This window comes from Asterias rubens, chromosome 10 (assembly GCF_902459465.1).
Source record: "Asterias rubens chromosome 10, eAstRub1.3, whole genome shotgun sequence".
Lineage (NCBI taxonomy): Eukaryota > Metazoa > Echinodermata > Asteroidea > Forcipulatida > Asteriidae > Asterias > Asterias rubens.
Genome location: NC_047071.1, coordinates 1,100,703 through 1,118,944, shown reverse-complemented (window position 1 = coordinate 1,118,944; position 18,242 = coordinate 1,100,703). Strand labels below are relative to the sequence as shown.

At 40.0% G+C, this 18,242-nt stretch overlaps 1 protein-coding gene across 1 annotated transcript in view; it reads right to left on the bottom strand.

The window, feature by feature from the left end:
* The window catches only part of LOC117295539 (small conductance calcium-activated potassium channel protein 2-like), a 59,834-nt gene that overhangs the window by 25,316 nt on the left and 16,276 nt on the right, over positions 1-18,242 (bottom strand). Inside the window, exons 3-4 of the mRNA XM_033778237.1 lie at positions 12,790-12,925; positions 5,253-5,363 (exon numbers count right to left, since the gene is read on the bottom strand). Of these exons, the coding sequence (XP_033634128.1) occupies positions 5,253-5,363; positions 12,790-12,925 (247 nt within the window). The remainder of the gene's footprint in view (positions 1-5,252; positions 5,364-12,789; positions 12,926-18,242) is intronic.

The following is an 18,242-nucleotide window of genomic DNA, read 5'->3' as shown; positions in this document are numbered from 1 at the left end:
ACGGCAAGATTAATATCACTAAAAAGATTACTATATCACCAACGTAATTATTTAGCCATAATTTAAACAGGTATCAGTACGATAACATAAATATAAACCCGGAAGTTAATTGCTTTCAAACTAATTGAAAATGATAAGGTATAATTTTGAACAACATTAGCACGCAGTTCTAAAGTATGCATAAGAACTTTTAACCCGATGTATGTGTGAGATATGTGCAATTAAATGAATGAATCATTTTGCAAACATCCGGGTCAGAAGTGACCTAGCCGGGTCTGACACATTTTGGGGTCAACGTGACCTGGATTTTGTGTAACAATGACCCCCAAATGCGTCAAACTGACGCAAAGTCCAAATTAAAATGCAATTTTAATCGCTTTCCGGGTCAGAACTGGAGTTCAAGGGATATCTGTTTGCCGGGGATTATTTCCCCCATGGAGAATTTACGTGGGCTGAAGTACGATGTTTCAATAGAGGGCGCTACCAGAAGTTTTTTGTGCTCAGTTCGCCATATGGGGGGGGGGGGCGGCGGAGTCTCCTGCCATGCCGACATTTTTGAGGGTATGCGTCCCCATGAGGAGTGCCATCGTACCTTTTCCCGACTCTTATCCTGCACTCTGGACATTGTTTGTTTTGTATTCACTTTTCCGTCTTTCGGCAGTACATGTTCCAAGATTCATTATCGTTAAGTACAACAAGCATTGTATCTTCTCAAGTGCAGTCCTTGTTTAGAGTACTATAACAGTAATAATACTAATACTAATAATAAAGACATTTGCAAAGCGCCTAATGCAAAAGCCTCTTAGCGCATAAAAAACAATACAACAAACAATGAGTGAAAGATATAATTACAAAAAGCAGATTATGAAATAAGTAGCCTCAAACAAATGAGTTTTTAAAGACAGTGGACACTATTGGTAATTGTCAAAGACTAGTCTTTTACGTTGGTGTATCTCAACATATGCATAAAATACCAAACCTGTGAAAATTTGAGCTCAATCGGTCGTCGAAAATGCGAGATAATAATGAAAGAAAAAACACCCTTGTCACACGAAGTTGTGTGCGTTCAGATGGTTGATTTCGAGACCTCAAGTTCTAAACTTGAGGTCTCGAAATCAAATTCGTGGAAAATTACTTCTTTCTCGAAAATAATCCACTTCAGAGGGAGCCATTTCTCACAATGTTTTATACTACCAACCTCTCTCTATTACTCGATACCAAGTAAGGTTTTATGCTAATAATTATTTGAAGTAATTACCAATAGTGTCCACTGCCTTTAAACAAAACATGCAGCCATCCCTGGGATCAACCAATCAGTGTAAAATGTGCATGCATGTACGCGCATGTACCTCTCTCTATTACTCGATACCAAGTAAGGTTTTAGTAATTATTTTGAGTAATTACCAATAGTGTCTACTGCCTTTAACAGAGGGAGACTATTATATAACTCGTATAAGATCTTTTTGTATCATAACTAAACTATATTAACTTGTTTCATTGTAATTGTTTAGTTAAAGTAATATTTTCACCAACTGATGTGTGATACCCTATATTCGGTGTTTTCACTATAGTGCTGTGTAAAAATTCCACAGGCACACTCGGGTGGGATCCGAATCAACGGCCCTGCTTTTATAAAAATCAGATTTCGTACCAGTGGGCGACTGAGCTTGTTTGATGATCGGATGCAAGTTCGAATAACGTAAATTTTAGTAGAGCGTTAATTTTGGTTTAATCCAAAAACTTTTGTTCGGTTAAATTATTGTAAGATCTTGCTGATTTCTGCTTGTTTGATCTGAGAAGAGGTAGGCATTTTGGTTGTTTGCCTTTCAAAATGTTCTTACTTGTGATTAAAATGAAGCCAAATGCAGATAATTATTCAATACCTAATTTTTTCGGAACCTGGACTTGACGCCATGGGAAATCAAATATTCCCCACAAACCACGCTAAAGCAAACAGAGAGACCACAAGAAATAACAAATAAAAGGAATGACGACGCCAGTCAGAGATGTGACGTCTATCTGTGTATAAGATATCTTGTTTGAGCCCTTCACACCGACACATCCAGAAATCTCCTCGTTTGAAAAATGTGTACACCAAGGCGCCTTTAAATAAGCAGTAGGCTAGATATCTCTATACGGTGCACGGCATATGACAACCTTGTGTTTTTTCCGCAAATTTTAACTTAAGTTTTTGTATGACAATGGTTTCAGCTTTTTTGAGGTATGGTGCTAGGAGTGTACTGCTTGGTTTGTGTGAATACAGACAATTTAAACAAATCCAAAACAATGGCATAGTATTGTGTCCAACATCTCAAAATGGCTAATTGACTTTAGCAGTGGCTTCTTTACGGACGCTATTTCATAACCACCATATCCGAGATCACATTGATTTCACACAGCCTATTGTACCTACAACCCAAAGCTGTGATATCGAAAGAGGCAGATGTGACCAATTTGCAGATGGTTGGAAGCCTGGAAATAATTTGCAGTTGGTTGAAAGCCTGAAAAACAGAGAGTCTAGCTTCTAGTTTTATACAAAACTCGACGACGGTGTTTTACTGTGGGTTCCTAGATACCTAACCAAAAAGCTGTGATATCATGAAAAAGACAGATGTGACCGATTTTCAGTTGGTTTGAAGCCTGACCAAAAAGGAGAGAGAGTCTGGCTTCCATTTTCATACACTACTCAGCGACGGTCGTTTACTGTATACGCCCTGACTTGAGAAAGATGGCGAAAGTCCATTTGGTATTATATAGTCTTCTAGCCCCGGTCCTCTCAGCTTCTACAGTTCGGATCAATGCAGTTCAGGTGCAACCAGTTGATCGGATTACGAGCCCCGATCATGCAGACAAGGCTCCGTCCATCGATCTTGGATTCCACCTGGTTATCTTACCATTTTGGTCTGAACTTTTCTGAGTAGATATCAGTTACCCTCTCAGGCCCTGATTTGGGACCTTTTAGACCTGTGACCATCTCTCGGACTGAGACCCCCAGGCTGGGAGCGTGGATAACTACCAGACGGTGGTCAAACCCCCAATTGAAGGCACCAACTCTTTTTTTTCAGCTTAAAGACACTGGACACAGTTGGTAATTACGCAAAATGTCGCACCATGACAGAATAATTATCTTTGAAAGTAACCAAACGTGGCTAGTGTCTTTCAAGGTACGACTAATAATCATAAAATTCTGGTAGACTACTTTGTAAAAGGTCGGCTCCAGTCACAATTAGAGTACTTAAATAAAACATGCACTGGCGGCCATCCCAGGGATCAACCACTCAATGTAAAATGTGCACGCATGTACGCGCAACTCTCAGCCAATGATAATGTCTTCTTCCGACCTCGGTGATGGAGCAGGTTTGAGCTATAGTGACGTCATATGACAGGGGTCTACACTGCCATGTGCGAAAGAGAAAAACTCCAGCAACAAACACAGACACATCAGCAACAACAACACCAACTCACCGCATCAAAGTACTCATTTAGAATTCAAGATCAGAACAAACAGATATTGAAATGCACTTAGTCCCAGTCACTTACAAACAGGCCAATAATCGGTGTTTACTCAAAATATTACCAATTAATGGTTGGTGTATTTTTTTATAGAGCAGTTGGATAAACCGTAAACCGTATACCAGTTGGATAAACCATTGATACCATTGCTTTCATAACCCAATAATACACCAAAAAGGCAAACTGCCGGACTTGCGATCACAAGGTTGTGAGTTTGAACCCTACAAAGCTAACCGCTGATTTCACAATGATTAGAATAAATATTTTCGACGTATAGTTGCATAATCGTCATTTTTGATTTGTTAAAATCATGATCATAGACGTTAAACCAATGTATGAGAGAGATTGGCTGTGTTTAAACCCCCTTACGAAGAGCTTACCGAGTTTCACTGACGTGAAGATCATCTAAACAAACAAATAAACAAACAATCGGACTGGGTATACCTAGTTGCGAAAAGTTTTGGTTACTCCCAACACAAAAACATATTTACAATAATTGAGAAGAATGCGTCATCAAAGTATATTTTGGATATTATACAAAATCTGGCTCAAAGTTTGCATATGGACGGGCAATGCCCTACATGGTCTGCGATGAATTTACAAATTAAAAAACAACTTGTCAAAATATGAACTTAGTTTACCTTGTTTTCTACAGGCTATAGAATTTCGTGTAAAGTTTGTGAATTTTAGATGACGTAAATGTCCCTGCATTTGCGTCAATAAATTGCAAACAAGATATTAAATAAATAAAGTTGAAACCTATTTTCATCGGCTATCAAAACACTCTGAAGTAAAGGTGAACGACTGTGTATTTTTAGCATGAATAAGTGGAGCCGAGTTAAAGCAGGTATTTTTGTTTTGGGTCCAGGAAATGAACTGCAACTACATAGCAGCAGCAGAATTTCCGTTCTAATTTCATATAAAAAAAAAATTGGCGACAATGCCGGATGGAGGTTCATTTTGTATTGCAAATTATATTGCTAAGTTTGTTTTGGAAGTACGTTATTTTTGTTTTACGATGTGTAGAGTGCGAGAGAGTGTGGGGAAGACAATGGTCTTAAACCCCTCCAGGGAAAAAGTCAAAGACGATGTCTCCACGCTTCTTGCCGTCATATGCAATCGGATTCTCTTTGCTTTACCAACCACACTTGTTTTTATAAAATAATAATAATACGAGAATATTTACGATTTGCTTGCTTGTTTACCAGGTACTGTTTTGCAGAAACGTCAAATTCAACCGCCCTTTTTCACTCATTTGTTGTATTAGACTACTGGCGGTCTGAGAAAGTTTTAATTGACTTTCTAAAATGTCATGCGTGTGTAATTTAAAAAGGGGTTATAAACGCCACGCTGGAATAAAAACATTTTCTTTCACATTACCATTGGTTTGACGTCTACGGGTTTGAATTGAACAAATCAAGAAGTAGTTATTCAGTAGGCAATAATACTTTGTCTAGTCATTATGAAATCAGCAGGTTAGCTTGGTAGGATTGAAACCCATAGCATTGAGATTGCAAGCCCTGTAATCTGGACAAAGGTAACTTGCCTATTCATCGTTAATAAAAAATCAACTAGTTAACAAGTTCTCTTAACAGCACGTCAACGAGACGTGCAATGGCAAATCTGAAAGGAAAGTACAATGGACAGTTTGTTTGATAGTACGTGAAATATTTCTCAATACCCATTGCAATACTTGTTCTATACTAATCCTGCAAAACTTGGTGTATAATTCTACTTACCCTTTTCGTCAATTGTGTGTCCATCATAAAATTATGTACATGTTTCTCAGCTCTGCTGAGTTCTAATTTAGTCGCTAAAACAGCAACAACAAGCGCCGTGCAACCAGCACCCTGGACAAAGGATGGAATAAAAAGAAGAAGACAAAAAGCAGAGTGAGAATTCAAAAACGGACAATGTTAGTTTCTTCTGAGGGACGATATTGCAGTGTCATAGGGAAGACAATAGTAACAGAGTAATATGCCTGTGATATTTTCTTTTTACAGAGCTCGGGGAAGTACTGAGTATGCAGTGCTAACACACAAAGACATTATGCACATTACGTCGTTTGAGTACGGCGCCCTCCACTAGAGGTTAAAGAAGGTCGCTCATTGGTCCATCATGTGTGTGGAGCTTGCGTTTTTGTTTGTTTTGTTACATCATCATTTTAAATCTAGGACGGCGGCATGATCACGTCAATGCAAAAGGGCCATAAGAAATTGTCAACCGATTAAAACATTATTTTGAAGAAACACATTAAATGAAACAGTTTGATATGAGTCGAATGAACAGAAATACTAAGAGTTTGACAGATAGCCGACTCTGTTTATAGGGGACATAATTAAGTGCATAAATGACGGGAAATTGGGCAAACAGCACGCACTGAAGCCCTGATGGTGTTATTCAGATGGAATGACTGTGACACTTTATTTTTATGCTTGGCGAGTTCGTTTACTTATCCTGTTTCCTGTAACAATGATATCATGTGTCCTCTCGGGGCAAAACACGTTCGATCCGAAAGATGAATCGAACTAACGCTAATAATCAGATGTTGTGTTTATGAGCTACATCAACACGCGCCCCTGGGCGTAATGCATCATTAGATGCCATGGCGCACTCATCAGTTGAATTAAGCGGGAACCAGACGAAGGGATCGCTGGCTTTAACGTCGTCTGCTCCGATCTGCCACGTACGGGTCGACGTGCCCGCGGGGGACCAGAGCGCCGGTAAGTGGTCCATTTCACATTCAACGAAAACACCTGCCGGGGAAATAACGGCGAGCACGATTCATGTTCCACCCCTCTTGGATTAAGAAGCGCGTGTTTCGTATTCCGACGTGCCTCGTGATGTGCGAAGTCTCAGTCCGCACTGTATACGGTTTGACGTCACGAATGGTTAGAGGGCGCAGGAAGTGGCCGGCGGCCCGGTATATTTTTGTAGTTCAGTAAATATGACTACTACACTACCAGTTCATAATAAAGTTAGTTAATCAGTTTGGAATGAATAAACCTAATTATTATATGGGGCATGCAATGCAGGTAGATACAGCTAGGGAGCAGCGTTAAGTTTCACGTCTGACCTACGAGACAGTGTGTATAGTTAACGCATTCAATGCGACCTCAATACTGTTGGAAATGTTCCACATCCTAAATCAAATATTTTGCCGAAGGAAGTTCCTGTCACAAAAACAATCGTTAGAAAGTGCATCAACACAATTTGTGAGGATAACTGCACAGGAAGCAACATATCTCACTGTAAACACGCATTACGATCTATTTTCCACCAACAAACGGGCCAAAAAAATAAATAAATAAATACATTGCAAAAATTATTTTAAAAAAGTATTTAGGGGGATTTCAATTATTAGTTTGTTTGTGAGTCTGCAGTAATAATCACAACAAAATATATTTATTCAACATAATATCAAAACAGCGATGTTGGCGAGGATACCAATGCTATACTATGCAAACCCCCGTATCAGAATTAACCCGATTTCTGGGTCCTCTGGGGCCTGGGACCAATTTCATAGAGTTGCTAAGTACAAACGTTTGCTTAGCATGAAATTTCTTCCCTGATTAAAACAGGATTACCAGCAAAATTTCCATTTGTTGCATATTGCTTGTTACTGGTATTCAGCTGTTGATTGCTTATCCTGAAAATCACGTGTGAAATTTGGTTGGTAACCCTGTTTTTATCAAGGAAGAAATTTCATGCTAAGCAAATGTTTGTGCTTAGCAGCTCTATGAAGTAGGGCCACGATCAGTCTTCGGGTTAGGCTGACCTGGAAACTAGGATTCCACTTTAACACATTTCTGGGTCATTTTGAGACAGATTTTGGGCCACAAGGCAAACAATGAGACACTAGGGGACACTAGGTAACAGCAGACTTACCAGGCAAATTCACTGTTCTTGGTAATGTGCGCGTGCTCAGAACTAAGTGACCAATGGAAATTTACTTGGTAAGTTTGCTGCCACCTAGCGTTCCAAAGTTTCCAACTGTTCAGTCTCCAATGGTCCCGGATCCGAGTAAATTCTGCCTTGAGGTTTAAGAGCAAATTGGTAAAAAATATATGCTGGTTTTGTTTTCATGGATTCATGACATCTCTAACGCCTTGATCACCTGAGAAAGGGGATGTGCAGAGCAACCTCGTGTAGATTGTCTTGAAAACAGTTCCGCGTGAGCAAGTTGATTTGTGAAGGCTTGCATCCTAACCTAGCCCCTACAAAACTAGCATACGGCAGTAGAGGATTTCACGTACGGTGTGGTAATTAATACAGACAAGCTATATTAAACCCTAATACAGACATACTCTTAAAAGCCATGCCCTATATTGTGCTCCAAATTAAGTCAATATAGATCGAGTGTGTACCGTAAAGGAACGGTGTGGCAGTGGTTTGTTCCTCGTGAAACCAGGCTTTCGTATTATTCTCAACCGTGCACGATTGCTTTGCCGAGATTTAGATAGAACAAAGAGCCATTTCAGCAGCTTTATCCCACGTAGCTCCTTTTGGTGTATGTTTCCCTCCATCCCATAATCTAGACCGTTTTAAAAGGAATATCACTTCCAACCCAAAGCTTTCATGTTTCAATCTTAATTGGTTTCTTATTGGAGACCTATTATAAGAGTGGCTTTAAGCCTTGTTTGGGCCGAACTTGCATACAACAGAAGAATAACACACAATATAAAACCTTTCCTGCACTCATAGAAAACAATATTGGCAATTAAAATCCTAGTACACGTTGGTGTCCATGACTTGCGTATTTGCAAACCAGACTTAAAACTTTTGCTATGTGCAATTTGTGAGCACGTTTATGGGACTCATGTCACGACAGCATCTGTATGTTATCCGCATTGCTGCCGCGGGACAGCCCTCAACCATGTCCGGGTACCGCCCACTTCAAACACGGCCGAAGCTTGACGGATGTCCGCTGCATTTAGTTTGAACGGGGACGATTTTCATATCGCACAAGTGATGCCATGTGTAAAATCATCTACAAGAGGGACACCTATAGATGGAGGGGCACTCTATTAACTCGGCGATGAACACGTCCAAGGATATTAGGGTACCAATTCAAATAATGGTGCACTACGATTAGATTATACTCGGTATACGGCCATATAACTTTGCATTGACTCTAGTCACAAACACACGGCATCAATGACCTCAGAGGCTCTCTCCTTCTACAGAAAATAAAGGTGCCTTTCCTCTTTCCCCGAAACCAACCCTTCTCGATAATGACTACAAATTTGTTCAATGAATTCCCCTCTCCCAAAGTAAAGAATCGTTTTCCGCTGGGGACGAACAGGGCACTAGACGAAATAAACTGAGGGCGAGGAAATAAAGGCTAGGTTGCACTCGGCACACACAACCAAAACGCCGTCAGAAGTAGGCCAATAAACCCGTTGGACGTATCAGACTACGGGGCCATGGAGTGCGGGTGCTGCAAACCGACAGAATGTCCCGGTGGACAGTTCAACCGAATACCACATCGTCATTATTATATAGAAAAAACTTCATACCCACATTTATGACGTCATCCTTATCTAGAGTATATGAACGGGCGTTGTGTGATGAATAGGGACAACCATGGCATCCAGACTATTTCATAATTGAAGGTGCCAGGGATTTGGCAACTTACTCAAAATAATTGTTAGCATAATAACTTTACATGGTGACGAGCTAAGGAGAGCTGTTGGAAGTATTATTAAACACTGTGAGAAACGGCTCTCTCAGAGTTTACGTAGTTTTTGAGAAAGATGTAGTTTCTCACTCAAATAATAAAATAACTTCAGCTGCAGCCTTTATTATGCATCTGAAAGCACGCAACGTAATGCACCAAGGTTCTGTCATTATTCTCCTTCAAATTGGATGACGAACCGAGCCCAAATTTGAGGTTTTTATATTGCATATATTGGGGTACACCAAGTGAGAATAATTATCTAAGACAATGACTAAGCGTATCTGGTGCCTTTACAGGTGCGATAGATACATTAATTTAAGATGTAAACGAACTCTTCGGGCATCCTTGTTGAATCACATGCACTCCGCACTTGGGGGACGGGGAGGGAGAGTGGGTATAACAATTAGTTTCGTGTTTTAAAGATCAAGTGTCGTTGGTTGCAGCAATCGAAGGTCTGTTTAGTTGGCTTACGAGATATCCCTCGCCACATCATAATTCAATTGTACAAGAGTAATTTACTGGTAAGACAGCCGATGTAATTGCGAGGCAACGCCGGCCCCTCGCTCCGATCCTTCTCGCGAAGCCCACGCCGCATTATTGATGCAGCTGCCCGCGATGACGACTGACAAGTTGTAATTTTACGGCGATCGTCAAATATAACAAACCGATGCTGTCTAGATCGGGTGACATAACCCTACGTGGTTTAAATGCCCACATCCGTATATACAGGAATGGCATTTCTGAAGCTGTCACAGACATTCAAAATGTACCCCATGTGCTATAATGTGATTCGTAATACAATGTTGTATAGAGGGTATCCATTTACAGCTTCTGGCAATGAACAGTCTTCCAAAATAACTTGATTGGGGTCTTATACTGACCTAGATCTGGTTAACGTCCCGAAATTTCAGAAGTTCCCATTTTGGTAATGGCGGTAATGAATACCAATTTTTGTAAAATTACCGAGGGACCCGACTATTAATCCATCACAACCTCGGTTTCGATGGCTGTTCACTTCAAATACAATATCATCATGGAAAAAAAGGTTGATGATAAATTAAGATTTTTGCTGGGAATCTAACATTCGTTATTGAATTAATAAAAATTAAGGTTGATGTTATTATTTTAAAAACGAAACCTGTTTTGTCTTATTTTGTTTGGTTGCGAACAAGTTCTCAAGGGAGGTTTGAGTTTGGGTTCCGTGGCAGGTTCCATCAAAAAGAGGGCACAACAGTGTCAGATAACCAGTCAAGATTGTCATTTCGTGAATTTAAACAAGGTTCTGTGCCATGCTGGCGGGGCCATCGTGACATTAATGCAACCGTCCACAACTCATAACTAGTTATAATAATACGCTCCAGGCACCCTCGACCAATCCAATCCAACGCATATACATCATGTGTTGCAACTCGGCACGGTTTAAAGGCACTGGACACCTTTGGTAAATTGTCAAAGACCAGTATTCTCACTCTTTGTGTCCCTACAAAAGCATCAAATAACAAACCTCTGAAAAATTTGGCGCAACTGGTCATCGAACTTGCAAGAGAATAATAAAAAAAAAACACCCTTTAAGGAACACGTTGCCTTGGATCAGACGAGTTGGTCTATAAAAAAGCGTTTGCAACCGTTTTTTATAAAATGCATATGGTTGGAAAGATGTTTTAAAAGTAGAATACAATGATCCACACAAGTTTGCCTCGAAATTGCGGGGTTTTCCTTTTACTGTGCGAACTAACACGGTCGGCCATTTATGGGAGTCAAACAATTTGACTCCCATAAGTGGTCGACCGTGTTAGTCGACGAGGTAAAAGGAAAAACCGTGCAATTTCGAGGCATGTTTGTGTGGATCATTGTATTCTACTTTTACAACATCTTTCTACCCATATGCATTTTATAGAAAACGATTACAAACGCTTTTCAAAGACCAACTCGACCCATCCAAGGCAACGTGTTCCTTTAATGCATTACTTTGTGTGCTTTCAGATCATTATGCATAATCAAAGGATTCAGCTGATTATGTCACTCGTCATTTGAGTGAGAAGTTATACCTCTTTCTCAAAAACTACGTTCATAGATTTACAAATAACTTACAGGGTTTACAGAAGGTAATGGTGAAAGATTTCCCTTGAAATATTATTTCATGAAATGCTTTACTTAAAAAAAAACCATGAAACGATTATCAAATTTTGATATCGAGAATAATTTTAATACATGTCATGACACGGCGAAACAAGGGTGGGTTTTCCCGTCATTTTCTCCCGACTCCGATGACCGATTGAGCCTAAACTTTCACAGGTTTGTTATTTTATGTATAAGTCGTGATACACTACTGTTTACCGATGTTGTGCGATCGCTTTAACTGCTGGAATGGTAATAATTATGTATGGAAATGAATACAGGACATACTTTTTTCCATCTTATACATCTTTCTTTCGCCATCCCATTCCATTAACTACGACCAGTTCCATTTCGATCTATTCCTTCAAGGACAACCCTGATAAAGACCTACTTCGCGATGCATTCTCACCTAACTAGATTAAGATTATTTGGTTCACCACCTACTAATCAATCATCCAGTTTGGGCCCCGCGACAGGTAAACATGGACTTAATTACCTATTTTAATTAAACAGCGATGTCTTATAAAAAAAGTGTTTTGATACAGTGGGGCCGCTATTTCTAATCATCAGAATCGTTACTATGGTTACGGAGGACACTTGTGACTATAAGAGAACTAGACCTTCTTCTGCTTGGAGAAACCCGTTTGTTTTTGTCCCCAAAGCGAGGTTAAGAGTTTTACCCGATTTCGCTTCATCGCGTCATAGCCAGCCAGTTTTATAGAAAGCCACAGCGTAGAGCACAAAGGCAAGGGATACGAAATGGGGCGCTGCAATTTCACCAAAGTGCAATAGGTAATGAATTATGTTTCAACAACTGTTGAAAAGGTGGTACACAAGTTGATGGAGGTCCAATAGTTTTGGTGGTACAAAGTGTCAACAACTAGAAGCCCGATAGTTTTAGGTGGTACAATAACGTGTCAACAACTGTTGAAAACGCAATAGACGTCCGATAGTTTGGGTGGTACAAAATGTTGATAAAGGTCCGATAGCTTATAGGTGGTACAATATTTAAACAACTGTCGAAATGGTGATAAGGGTCCGATAGTTTGGGTGGTACAAAATCAAGATTGATTTCACCAAAAACGATTTCATAAAACTCTTCCTAACTTAAGATTAATCTTAGGACTTAGGACGAGTCCCAGTCCTGCACTGTAGCATGCAGACCTTAATATTAATCCTAAGTTAAGACGAGTTACTCGTCCTCACTAGAGATAAGACGAGTCTTAACTCTTTGTGAAATCAACGGCAGGAAAACAACTTTACGCGCCGGATTAATGCAACTTGAAACGCAACATGTATTCATATGTAAGCGTTTCAAATTCCACTTAAAAATTGGATTGCGTTTCAAATTGTATAATTATATACACTTGAACTTTTTTCAAGATCCACACCAGCGGCAGACGTGCAGTTAGAACTTATTAGTCATGACGGGATTAGACTAATCCGGTCTGAGCCGGCTTTAAAGACAAGATACTTACCATTATACCTGTAATAACCGAAACTCCCCGCCCACAGTAAGTATTTGGTACCATGTCCCCGTAGCCAATAGATAGGAATGTAATTGAGACGATCCACATCGCGTTGAGTATCTCACCATTGTCTGGATCGTGATATCTGAAATAAAAACATTGGAAAAGGTTAAATAAATTGAAATGCATTATTAGTTTGTTTTCTGATTAAAGGTAGACTGATAAAGTGCTCCAACAAAATATTGACCATCAAACTTTAAGTAGGATTTGAAACTTTGTTTGGTGGAAATACGATAGAGTAAAGGTTTGCGGTATTAAAGTGAAATGATTACCTAAATGAGCTGGGGTGCACCAAGAACCGATGATTTCAACACGACGTTTCGATCAGTATACTCTGATCGCCGTCATCAAACTTTACTTGGTGAGAAAAACTGAAGCTGTTAAAGGAACACAATGCCTTGGATCGGTCGAGATGGTCCTTGAAAAGCGTTTGTAACCGATGGGTGGATGCAATGGTTAACAAATACTATCCCCTCGGGGCGTGCAACCTTCTCGCTAAAATTAACATTTTGGTTTGTAAGCAAATCCGTGCCAGTGTGTATCGATTGGGGAACCTAATCCATAAATATAAGGTAACCATCCAATCATTTATTTAGACAATGATATTCAATATTTTACAAAAGTTTGCTGTCCGTATATATAGATGTGTTAAATTTTGCATCGTGGATAAAGAACATTCATTATGGTTTTAAATATTATATACACCTATTTAATGTAAGCACTGTATAAGCAGTACTTTCCCGAGTTCTGTAAAAATAAAATCACAGGCATATTACTAAGTGGGAATCGAACGCACAACCTTTGCAGTTCACGAGCAGTGTCGTACCAACGAGACCACTGAGATTGCCCGGTGGCTAGAGGCAGTTCGAATCCTATGTTTCAGCAGCGGATACTGCACAGATTATGTAACATCTTGCAAAGTTCTTATACAGTTTGCTTCATTTCGATTGGTCCTTAAAAATAAGCTCAAAATTAAAATGTTTGCCCTAGTAGTTACGAGTTCATACAAAATGCCAATAACATTTGCCTTATGTCAACGGAACTCTAGTATAAACATTATCTATAAACCGAGAAATCCAATGTCGACCTTTAAACACAATCTCCCAACAAAGTTTATTGAATGTCAAATCCCAAGATGCCAGTACAACAGCAGCATAAAAAACATCACAGACTTGCTCTGCCGATACGAGTGCATTCCATGTGGGCCTTCTCTCATATTTACATAGACAAGCATTGGCACTATGATTTTGTGTCTGTCTTTGCACTTGTGTCATTGTGGTTTCGAATCAGTTACAACGAAGTTCGTTGATTTTATGTGCTGGTGTACCAGTAAAAGAAAAACAAAAAAAAGGTAGTTGGTATCACTGCTCTAGTGTCATTGCGTCTAGCATCATTTAGACCAAAGTTCGCTGGTGTCAATGCGCTGGGGTGGGTTTCACAAATAGTTAGGACTAGTCTTATCTAGAGGTAGGACCAGTTACTCGTCCTAACTTAGGACTATTATCCATGCAATTTGTATATCTCCTAGGACTAGTCCCAAGTTAGGACTAGTCCTAACTCTTTTTGAAATCCACCCCTGGTATCATTGTGTTTTCGTATCAGTCACAACAAAGTTCGCTGGTGTCATTGCGCTGGTATCATTGTGTTTTCGTATCAGTCACAACAAAGTTCGCTGGTGTCATTGCGCTGGTATCATTGTGTTTTCGTATCGGTCACAACAAAGTTCGCTGGTGTCATTGCGCTGGTATCATTGTGTTTTCGTAGCAGTCACAACAAAGTTCGCTGATGTCATTGCGCTGGTATCATTGTGTTTTCGTATCAGTCACAACAAAGTTCGTTGGTGTCGTTGCGCTTATTGTCTTACACCTTCGTAATAACGAGATGCAATTTAGAATTAATTACTAACGGTAAAAAGTTGCACGTGCTGGTCTCTGCGTAAATTATGCGTGGTTGGACTGGCTCTGGAGTAGGCTGACCGTCCCCTAATCAACCTGGATATCTCACAAGCCTTGTATACAAGCAGTGGACAGTATTCTACTGATGATACCCCATTAACTGTTTGCATGGAAGAGGGAATTAGCAGTGGGGATACTACTTATTCTAATCGATCACTGTTAGTCTATTCCACCCACACTCTTGTTAAAACCTTAATTAACAGATAACACTAATGACTTCGAATATGAATTACTTTTATCCGGAAGTTGCGGTGTACCTGAATAAGTCCCAAGCCGTGACACCAACTAATTCTGACAACAGTTTCAGCATGCAGTCTTTCCTTTTTTTAAAGTGTCAAATGCATAAATGGCGCCCTCTCTGATGCCAAAAAGAATGAATCAATAATAATGCTAGCCTGAACAATGACGTCACATTTCAATGCTCGAGTAAACCGCCAAGAGCCCAAGTCCATAACCAACCTTTGACCTTAAAGTAATATTGTCGAAGCGAAAGAGGCAATTTTCACTCATTTAAATCTGAGAAAGGTTTCAGACAAAAACTCCTTCCTTTCTCGGGCATCTGAAAGCACATAATTCTGTCAAACAATAGGGGACTTTTGGGATGCTTGGTGGCAGCAGACTAACCAGGTAAAATCCATTGTTCTCGGTAATGTGCGCGTGCTCAGAACTACGTAAACAATGGACATTTACCTAGTAAGTCTGCTGCCACCTAGCGTTTCAAAGTCTCCTGTTGCTTTTTCACCCTTACATTATTTGCAACTTCAAATTTTCCCAGGCTTGTTATGTTATATTAGGATACACCATGATTCTGGTCTTGGACACTTATCAACCTAGAAAAGGAACTCAAGCACAACCGTGTAAATAGGAAAACATACAAATTCATACTACGTACGCGTCTATACTTTCGGCAAATTTTAAAATATCAGGCATATGCTGTAAAGTCTGAAGATTTCTTGCCTAGAGTCTAGAACCTTGAACACTTTCAACATTGTAAATATACAAAGGGCAACAGGAAAGGGTTCGGGAAACGGCATTGACTGTCATTTCCTTATCCTCTAAATAGAACCCTTAAAGTAATGAACGAGGTACAAGTTAATTACGGTTTCACAGCGTTGTCAATCAGTGGGCGCATAAATCGAAACAAACCATGGGTAATGTGAATTGAGTGACAGTCTTTGACTTTAATTCGACGAGAATAGACAAAATACCATTGACCCTTACGGGTTACTGGTTTACGGGTTGCAGGTTTTGTTTTTACACCGCAGTGAGGGGTTTTGTATCGTGAACTGCCAATTCCTGGCTTGAGCAGGAGACTACGCTTCAATCATTTTGAAACAATCCTCAAAAGGGGGGATGTGTGCATAATGGGAATATTTTAAAACGTAGTCTCATCTCAAGACAGGAATTGGCATTGTTACAATACAAAAGCCCTCGCTGCGGTGTAAAACAGTCTGAGGCCCATCGAGTGCTTGAAGTGAACCCAGCAGAGGGTCAGCCGCACCACTCATGGCGAGTTTGTCGAAAAATATGAGCCTTTTTATGTCCTCAGGGCTATGATGTCGATACGCATATCGTGCGTGGTCTACAACACGTATGAACCGCACTGTATCCACTCGCTATACACCCACACACCGAGGGACCTAGTTCAGGTACCAGTTGTTTTTTTGTACACACAGTTACACTTGTCTGATGGGAAATGTATACCTAAACGGGTACAAGCCGAATAGCTGAGCAAGATATTCGATTTCGGGCAGTCTCTTTCCCAATTAGCGTCGCATCGATATGGTCATATCCGATGGCCGAGCGACAATGGCAGCTGAATATCTGGCGCAATTGCCCCCCATTCCAGGATCTTTGTGTTGCGTGATGGGGACAGCATCGAGCCACGGCAATGTCTCATTTCCCAGTGAAGATTGGCAAATATTTGTATTCGTATAGAGTCAGACGCAATGGTTCAATCACGTTCTTTAATACAATCCATATCTTGCCCACATCGGTTCATTGCCCCCCCCCCCCATATCGTGATTATTAACCTACATGGCAAAGCATTGATATCGCAATAATGCAAGATCGGCTTCTGCGTGGGACCTCACGGACTTCCCCCAGATCCTACTTTTTTTATTGACGATGGCAAACCATCTTAAAAGGGAGAACTAAACATGCAACCCAATCTTAGAAGAAAAAAAAATGCGAATAAAAGTCTCAAATGACAGTTGTTGAAAACAAAAATTCGAATGAAAAGGACACGAGCAGTCGGGTGAAACGATGAGTTTAAAATGTCAATCTGAAATATTGTGCATGGTGGAACGCAAAGACCGTATAAAAGGTATTAACTGTTTCACCGAAATGAAGTGGTGCTATTGGTATTCAACACATTTTTATTTTATACCATCTACCTTTATTATCCCTGCATTTTAAAAGCTCCTTTTTCAGTAGGGAAAAGGACGTTCAAATCTATAAAGATCAATCAAAGAGAACGAGGCCGGGTATCCTTTCTCTTATTCCTCACTGCGTTATGGCCTCTCTTTGCAGAACAATCCAAATGTCCACGAAATCACGAATGTGCCTTGATGTATCATTAGTGCCAGCCCCCTCACCGCACATAGCCTCCCACGTATATCTTCCACCGACCTGGGAGTTGTTTTAATTAGGCCAATGATGTAAACTAAAAATAATAAGATCAACTGCACAAGTATAGACAAAAAAAAACATTCCATCACAAAGCCAAGACTTGTATATTACATCAATATTTTTGCTGAGATTGAAAAAGAAAATACCAATAAGAACAACTCATATTGGCTAAAGAAAATATCAGAGAAAAACATCTCCCAGCTGAAACTAATTTGAAAAATCTGCATTACCGGCGTCTATTCCTTGAGAAACCCAGCGGCATACAACGGCTAATTTGTAAAGTAATTCCGGACGAAGGCTATATACGATCTAGCACGCCTCCTTGGCTAATAACAAGCGGTTGGATAGAGGCGAAATTATGTCGCACAGTTCCGACGTAGCGTATATTTGCTCTAGCTGCATTTCGATTGGGTCGCGCTCCACATAGTTCACGAAACGACGCTATATAGCGGCCAGGATCAGACCACACATTATTCAATTCAAACTCACGTTTATTTTCTTACTTCAAGAAAACAGTACAAAGCCATTACGATAATTCATAAACAAAAAGCAACCAATAAACAATGCTATTTTACAAGACAGATAATTATATTAAACAATATGGAGGTATCAACGAAAAGGCACAATAAAACTGTCTAGCAGAAAATACTGCTTAAAAAATTGCTCAGCAAAATTCGACTCGGGGCACCAGCCACAAACTCAATGTTATTTTGGCTGGTGACCTGATTCTATATAGGATTTGAGGCGTTGTAAGGTGAGGTATCAATATATATTTGGTTTGTGGAAACACCATGTTTGTATCTACTTGCCAAGTAG